Source organism: Anser brachyrhynchus (genome assembly GCF_964034855.1).
Source record: "Anser brachyrhynchus genome assembly, chromosome: Z".
NCBI lineage: Eukaryota > Metazoa > Chordata > Aves > Anseriformes > Anatidae > Anser > Anser brachyrhynchus.
In genome coordinates, this window is record NC_137697.1 from 4568729 (window position 1) to 4576925 (window position 8197).

At 53.0% G+C, this 8197-nt stretch overlaps 1 protein-coding gene across 3 annotated transcripts; it reads left to right on the forward strand.

Moving 5' to 3' along the window:
• The first annotated feature begins 598 nt into the window (after positions 1-598).
• Positions 599-7380, forward strand: LOC308185982 (myogenesis-regulating glycosidase-like). Of its 3 annotated transcripts, none has more exons than XM_080574756.1 (3): positions 599-1496; positions 3260-4645; positions 4983-7380. In XM_080574756.1, the coding sequence occupies exon 3, from the start codon at positions 5113-5115 to the stop codon at positions 7201-7203; it is 2091 nt and encodes a 696-aa protein (XP_080430882.1). In that variant the 5' UTR covers positions 599-1496; positions 3260-4645; positions 4983-5112; the 3' UTR covers positions 7204-7380. The 3 variants fall into 3 exon arrangements, with proteins under 3 accessions (XP_080430882.1, XP_080430884.1, XP_080430883.1); XM_080574758.1 differs by having other exon boundaries at positions 3260-3483; XM_080574757.1 differs by lacking the exon at positions 3260-4645.
• Positions 7381-8197: the final 817 nt, after the last annotated feature.

Here is an 8197-nt window from a genome sequence, read left to right on the forward strand (position 1 = left end):
CCAACCATCAGCCTGATCTACTGAGTCCCATCACTAAACCACGTCCCTTAGTGCCATGTCCACACGGCTCCTAAACACCTCCAGGGATGAGGACTCCTGCACCCTCACCTCCCTTCGTGTCCCCCCAGGAAAGCAGCTGAGTTCACTTTTGTTTGTCTAGCACTGGATTGAGGAGAGCCTAACCCAGAAACCCATGGCATTTGTGAGCTCTGCAGAAAGTGGCCAGTCTACATGCACGCATGCCAGCACAGACCAAAACGAGCCAGCTTAACATCAGCCACTGAGATCTTCTGGGTCTCAGGAAAGCGGATCACTCTTCTCGCTGTTGAACAAACTCACGTGGAGAACAGCATCATTCTGCTCCAGTGCGTTTTAAAAGCCCGCCTCCTTTCACAAAACCCAGACACCACTTTGGCCTTATTTGTTATACATGCAGGAAAGCATATAAGATCACACTGTTGCTCCTGAGCCTGTTCTTCCACGGTGCACTGGACGGCTGATGGCATGGCTTTGCCTCTTGCATAGAGATGCCTCTCCCAATCATTTTCACAGCTTTTCTTAGGCTGCCCTAAGAGGGAGCAAGTGAATTTCCAGCTGAGGTCTCTCCCACATGGAGCAGGATAGTCCTAAAATTGCTAGCTCCTAGTCACATAATTTAAATGTCCTGTTAGTCTTTGCTGACCTGTGTCTCCTGGAACAGCCTTGTTCTTGGCTCCATCACCAGTTTGTTGGGTGCTTTGCATTTTCCTCTTCATTTTGCAGCTCTCGTTTGAGTTAATCAGGGTGAAGTGATAAGCACGTCTGTCTGGGTGCCTGGTTCAAAGTGCTTGTGAAAAATCAACTTCAGCCCTGCTGGGAAATTTCTGAATATCTCAGGGAAGTCTCTTGTGAGTGGCCAGGCTGAGTTCTGGTGGTCCTCACAGCCCTGGTGGTGGAAAGCCCTGCTCAGACCCAGGTCCCTCCCTGGTTCATTCCTTCACCCAGCACCATCCCAGGGGTTGTTCAGAGCAGCCTGATATGAAAACACCTCTTTATCCGCCCCCCCTTTTTTTTCCCTCTATTTACAGAGCTCTCGGCTCATTTCCCACCTCCTCGGGCACCTTCGGAGATCCCCAGAGCCCCAGACAAGCCCTGGGGGATGAGCAGCGGTGCGGGGACCGCTCACCCCGCAGCCCCGGGGCCAGCCTGGTGGAGCTGCTCCCTGCAGCATCCCCGGCCTCCAGCCCGGGCTGTCTCGGCAGATGGAGCTGCTTCCCAAGGATGCAGCTGGACGCCGTGCTCAGACCCTGCCTCGGCTGATACAAGCAGCTCGGAGCAGTGCGTGGTCCTTGTGTGAGGGCTGGGATGGGGAAGGAGCTGTTTTTTGCATTTTCTTTTCTTCCAGATGGAGAAGGAGGAGTTTTTTTTTTTTTTGTGTGTGTGTGTGTGTAAATAAGCGGGACTTTCCACTTCAGCTAGGACTGAAGGCCTGTGCAGTAAACGCTGCTTCGTTCCAGGTAATGGGAGGGCTGGGATCCTCTGAAGAAGGAAAAACCCCAGGAAATATTCCTGCTCCAGACCTGAGCTGCTCTCGCATGGCTCTGGCAGCCCCTGAGCTTGCACGGGAAAACCAGATTTGCGGCAGTGCTTTGTAAAGGCACAAGCCAGCAGAGATCTCACCGAGATGAGCTATAAACCCTCTGGGCACCAGGAGCAGTGGGGAGCGGGGCAGGGACATCAGTGTCCTTGTCCCCATGCCCAGACCTCAGAGAGCCCTTGGACACGTCTGGGTCCCTGGGTGATGCCCCCCCTGCATTAAGCCCTGTTGGCTTTGTAGCTAATCTGTGACAGGCAGTGCGACAACCTCGTCCCTCCTTTGCTCCTCCTTGTCTGCAGCGACAGCAGGAACCTTTTTCCTTACGGTATGGAGGCACACAGGGAGTGGGGACAGGCCCGCGGCCGCGGTGAGCTGTGAATCTCGCGCAGAGGCAGCTGTGTGCCAGGCGGCCACGGGAAATGGGAGCTGAGGGGAGCTGCTTTCAGCTTTGGGTGTGTTTGCTGTGAAAAAGTCCCACCTCCAACGGTTGGCAAGGGGCTGGTAAATGATTAATCTCTTCTTGCAGAGCCTGACAGAGCAATGGTTTGTTTATGGCCATGACTTATAGCTACCTATGGTGCTTTCGGCCAGAACTTGTCGTGTACCCACCTGTGAGAGCCTGATAGCAACCCCTAAGTGTCTTATAACCTGCTATAAAAGGAGTCTTCATGGAAAGACCGCTCCCTTTATTTAAAGACAGGATTGCTTTCCTGTGGGTTGTTCCGCAGGTGATGCTCTGCCACTGCACTCTGTACCAGGGACAGGCAAACACGGGTGAAAGCTCCTGCCCCACACTGTGAGCCCAAAAAGCCTGAGAGTTTAGGTATCACACATCTGGGAAGTGGACTGAGGCCTGTCAAACTCGTTCCACATATGCAAAGCACTCAGCTGAGGTGCTGGGGGCAGATGTGACCTGGGGGAGGCTCTCAGGGTAGGTGCACCAAGGGGTTTGGGCACATAGCTCCCCTTCTCTCCGTCTGACATGAGATTCATCCCCTGCAACCCTTCCTTAGCTCCCGTTTAACTCTAAGAGGGTCTAAAGTCCTGGCTTGTTTTCTGCATGCAAAGGTGGCAGGTATGTCAATATTTAATCTGTGCAGGCTAAGGGCTGCTCAGATCCTCGGAGTGAGGAATCCAGGCTCCTTTTGGAGCAAAGTCTGCTAACTGATGGAGCAGGACCAGCACCAGATCAGCACCCGATAAACCAGCCCAAATAAAACACAACCATGCCCCGTGTCTGCATCTCCCACACAGGATTTGGCCCCTCGGGGGATAAGCAGGTACCAGAGCAGCACAGCATCCTCCTTTGTGGAGGAAACCCCAAAAGGCTGCAGGACACAGGGGTCCCGGTTCCCCCATGTGCCATCTTTCTGTAGCTGAGCTTCTGTCCCTCTGTCTAATGGAGGGGTTCAAAGAGATTGCCTGGGAGAAAAACCGTGTGTGTGTGCACAGAATTTGGGAAAACTTCAGAATGTCCTTTATTCTTGTAGGGATTGTGGAGCCCTGACTTCCCTGCATTTTTTTTTAATGTGTTTTTTTATAATATTAAAAAAATAAAAATAAAAATGCATAAGTCCTGAAAAAATGCAAAAAATATTTCCCTCTCCCTTTCTTTTTTTTTTTTTTTCTTTTTTCTTTTTTTTCATTTTCTCACTCTGGAAAATGGTGGGGCTCATCTTAAAGAAAAGCCCTGTTTCCAGGCTGACCAGGAGGGCAAAAGGAGGAAGGAAGAAGAAGGAGGAAAACTCGAGGGCGGCAACTCAGGAGCCGACCAAGCACATAAAAACATCTTCAAAGCGAAGAGCTTGTTTTTCAAAAACACCAGGGTTTCGCTGGAAACGACCCGAGCTGGAGCCGCCAAGCAGGGCCGGGAGCCGGGCCAGCTGCGGGGAAGCTGCCAGCTCTGAGTGCGTGCGTAACCCAACCTGCGCCTGAACTGTCCCTGGCCCACACTGGGACCAGGGCACCATCTCCTTGAGGCGCCAGTGACCTTTTTTCTCCCTACCCTCTACTTCCTAAGCCCCTTCCCCAACACCAGTGGGTTCCTGCGAGTTGGGCTCCGCAGAAGTGATGTTTGTCCAGGATGCTTTTATCCATTCTGGCTCTTTTTCAGGGGCAAAGTCTTGCTCTCCCTGACAGCTCACTCAAAAAATAGCACGGCGGCTAATTTTGCTGGCTGGGAGGCTGCTGCGATCGATACCAAATGCGGTGACTTCTGGTATTTTTAATGGCTCCCCGGGCAGCTTATCATCTTTGTATACTTAGATACTGATGTCATGGCAGCGTGGGTAAATACACCAGGCATGTATTGCTGGGCATGGCTGGGCTAAGCAAGATGTATTTTTTTTGTCTTTCCCTCCAGACAGGCTGCTTCTACAAATTTTGGGTCTTGGGAATGCATCAGACCACACAGATCCCCAGGCAGGGGTCAGCCCCATTGCCTCATGCTGCCTGCTTCATCTTCTGCCGTTTTTATTGGCACTGGATGCTCTTTCAGGTGCTGGGAGCTGCACTGCACTGGCTGACTTTCCTGCTCATGATGCAGCTGGGATGTGTACGGCAGTGCTGCGCATTTCCCAGCAAAACAAGATTTTCTGCTTTAACATGCTCCTGGTCTTGCAAGAATTCCAGTTTAACAGCCTAACTCCAAACTCTATGCCTGAATATCTTCCACCCCTGTCGCAGCATAGCCTCTGGCCTGATGTGGGGCAGATGTGCACCCTGGGAGTTACAGGACTTGAGTTAGGACATGAAAATGGAGAATTGGATGGAGAGAAATATCCTTCTTTTCCCCAGCCAGGGCAGGACAGCTTGGAGATATCCATGGGAAAGGAGGGCTCTGGCAAGCACCCTGACACAGTGCAGTGCAGGCCGCTGCCAGCCTCAAAGCCCATGTGTCCCCACGTCCCCGTGTCCCTCCTGCAGCTCAGGAAAGGAGCAAAGTGCAGGGAGATAAAACTTCTGCTCGCCAGGCTGCATCCCCAGGGGTGGCAGGGAGCTGCAGCAGAGGCTGGACACTTCGGCACAGCATTTCCCTACCTGCATTCAGTGCAGAGAAGCCATGGACAGGTAGGGAAATCTGTCAGGGCAAACAACTGATATAAAAACAACAAAATCCTGACCAAATTGCCTGAGTCCCCAGGTACCAGCCCCTCTCTCTGGCCCCGTTCTGCTCTGTGTTCCAGCGGGACACAGCGTGGCTGCAGCCAAAGGACGGTCACAGGAATCCTGGCATTGCCCTGCTCCAAAAAAGCTCAGCTCAGCTTCCAGAGATCAGGCTGCAGCAGCACAGAGCAAAGCAATCCAGAGCTGCAGAGACAGATCCAGGAGGATCGAGGGCGGTTCAGAAGATTTAATTGCTATTTTCACTGTTTATAACCCTCTGTTTCATAAAATGACACTGCAGGTGTGAGTGACCAGGCTTTGGAAAGAAGACTGTAACCACTTTCACACAGTATCTGGGCTTTTCTGTCAACAAGTTGAAGAAAAAAAAAGCAGCAAAGTTTCTAACCAGACGGTGACATTACCAAGGAGTCATGGAAAGTCAGATTACTCACAGGGCAGATAAACATGGAAACGCGCAAAAGGGAGACGTCAAAGAAACCCATTTACCCAAAAGCTTCGTGAAGCAGAAGCCCTCCAAGGAGCTGAGGCCCATGCTGGGGGCCGTCACGCTGGGCCTCGTCCTCTTCATCGCTGCGGTGGTGGCCTGGTGCTACTACACGGTGTCCCTGCGCAAGGCGGAGCGTCTCAAGACAGAGTTGATGGACCTGCGGGCAGACGGCTTCGTCATCAGGAACCAGCATGGGGAGGTGGTCTTCCGCCTGGCCTTCCACTCGGGGAGCCTGGACCTGGAGTCGTGCTCCAAGGAGGGCGAGATCCTGAGCTGCACGCGGTCGGACCGCGGACCGCTCAACTTCTTCATCCAGACGGTGAAGCCCAAGGACACGGTGATGTGCTACCGCGTGCGCTGGGAGGAGCTGGCGGCCGGCCCGGCGGTGGAGCACACCATGTTCTGGGAGGACGCCCACTGGTACGGGGGCTCGGAGATGAGCACGCAGCACTGGCCCATCCGCCTGGCCGGCTACCAGGAGCCCGTGCCCTACGTGACCAGCGACGTCTACTCCTTCCGCGACAGCTTCGGCGGCATCCTGGAGCGCTACTGGCTCTCCTCCAAAGCGGCGGCCATCAAGATCAACGACTCGGTGCCCTTCCACCTGGGCTTCAACGCCACCGAGCGCACCCTCTTCTTCCAGGCCCGCTACAAGGACTCGCCCTACAAGCCCCCGCCGGGCCAGCAGCCCTTCCCCGAGCTGAGCTACCGCGTGTGCGTGGGCTCCGACGTCACCTCCATCCACAAGTACATGGTGCGCAGGTACTTCAACAAGCCCTCCAAGATCCCCGCGGAGAACGCCTTCCGCTACCCCATCTGGTCCACCTGGGCACTCTACAAAAAAGATATTGACCAGGATAAAGTCTTGGATTTTGCAAGAAACATAAAGAAGTACAATTTTAATTGCAGCCACATTGAAATTGATGACATGTACACACAGGCCTACGGGGACTTTGACTTTGACCCTGTCAAGTTCCCCAACGTAACGGAGATGTTTGCAAAACTGAGGGAAGATGGCTTTAAGGTCACCCTGTGGATTCACCCATTCATACACACAGATTCCTCCAACTTTGGTGTGGGGATTGAGCGTCAGCTGTTCATCAAGGAGCCGTCGGGGTGGCTGCCGGCCATGGTGGAGTGGTGGAACGGCATCGGGGCCATCCTGGACTTCACCAACCCGGCAGCCCGGGACTGGTTCCAGAGCCACCTGCGCCAGCTCCGCCACAAGTACGGCATCTCCTCCTTCAAGTTTGACGCGGGTGAGACCAGCTACCTGCCCAAGCAGTTCAGCACCTTCCGGCCGCTCTCAGACCCCAGCATCTGGTCGCGGCGTTACACGGAGATGGCCATCCCCTTCTACGAGCTGGCCGAGGTGCGGGTGGGCTACCAGTTGCAGAACATCTCCTGCTTCTTCCGCATCATTGACCGCGACTCCGTGTGGGGCTATGAGCTCGGCCTCAAGTCCCTCATCCCCACGGTGCTCACCATCAGCATGCTGGGGTACCCCTTTGTGCTGCCAGATATGATCGGAGGAAACTTCCTCCCCAACAAGACAGATGGTGCAGTTGAGATCCCGGACCGGGAACTGTACGTGCGGTGGCTGGAGCTGTCGGCCTTCATGCCCTCCATGCAGTTCTCCATCCCGCCCTGGCTCTACGACAAGCAGGTGGTGGAGATCGCACAGAAGTTCACAGAGCTCCACGAGTCGCTGGTGGCCCCGCTGCTGCTGGAGCTGGCCGGGGAGGTCACCGACACGGGCGACCCCATCATCCGGCCCATCTGGTGGATCTCACCCCGCGACGAGGCCACCCACAGGATCGACTCGCAGTTCCTCATCGGCGACACCCTCATGGTGGCACCCGTCCTGGAGATGGGCAAGCAGGAGCGCGACGTCTACCTGCCGGCGGGCAAGTGGCGCAGCTACAAGGGGGAGTTGTTTGAGAAGACGCCCGTGCTGCTCACCGACTATTCCGTTGACTTGGATGAAGTCGCCTATTTCCATCGGGTTTCGTAACAGGCTCCTCCATCAGCTTTGCCATGGTCTCAGCAAGTTATGAACCCATGACTTTATTGACCTGGGAATTTTTATAGCTTTTGAAGTAGAAATACATTAGCATGAAGTCAAAGAAAATACTGTGACCTCTATTTTGTGTGGCAATTGCTGTAGAATAACTTATTAAAATGTATTGGATGAATGTCTTGGCTCTTTTAGTATGACTAATACAATGTATAGAAACAGATTCTCCACTCCTAATCTCTTCCCATCAAGAAATACCATGCACACTTCTGTTTTATATAAAATAATAATAATTACATGGACTCCATTGTTACCCAGTTGTACTGCAGCCGATCTCCTGAGATTTTTATATCTTTCGTTTGCTTCGTGAAGGAAGCAGTTGGAGCAGAGTACTTTCTCAAACTAAAAATAAATCAGAAAACAATCTGTAACTAATCTAAAGAGAGCAGCACCAAATTTTCAGCCTGTACATCGGATGGGTGCTGATGCAGTATAGCAAGGAGTGTTTGCATTTCCCATCGACTGAGTTATCCAAGCAAGCAAAGAGATGCTTTATCACTTAGTAACGCTGCGGTAAACATTCCTCCCCTTTTAATGGAAGAAAGTATTGAGAAACATCTCCCTGGTGTGGAGCCAGCCAAGCCTGTAAGCATCTAGTGGCATCTCACTGACAGTCAAGACTAAAACCTCGCAGCAAGTCATGCATGGGTGAGGACCACTAATGGGATCCATTCATGGTTTGGGTCCATATTTAGGAGCAAGAGTACATTCGTCCACCTCAGAGATCCCAGGGAAGACTCTCAATTGTCTTCCTGAGAGAGCTTGGATAAATAAAAAACCAGCCCAAATGCCCCCTGCCTCAGTTTCCCCCTGGAAAATGTCCTCCCATGCCACAGCTGTGCTGATGTCCATCAGTTGGCACACTTCTGCCTATGGACATGACTTCTCCTGGGTGAAGGCATCTCAACAGCACCTGTGGGTTTGGGAAAAG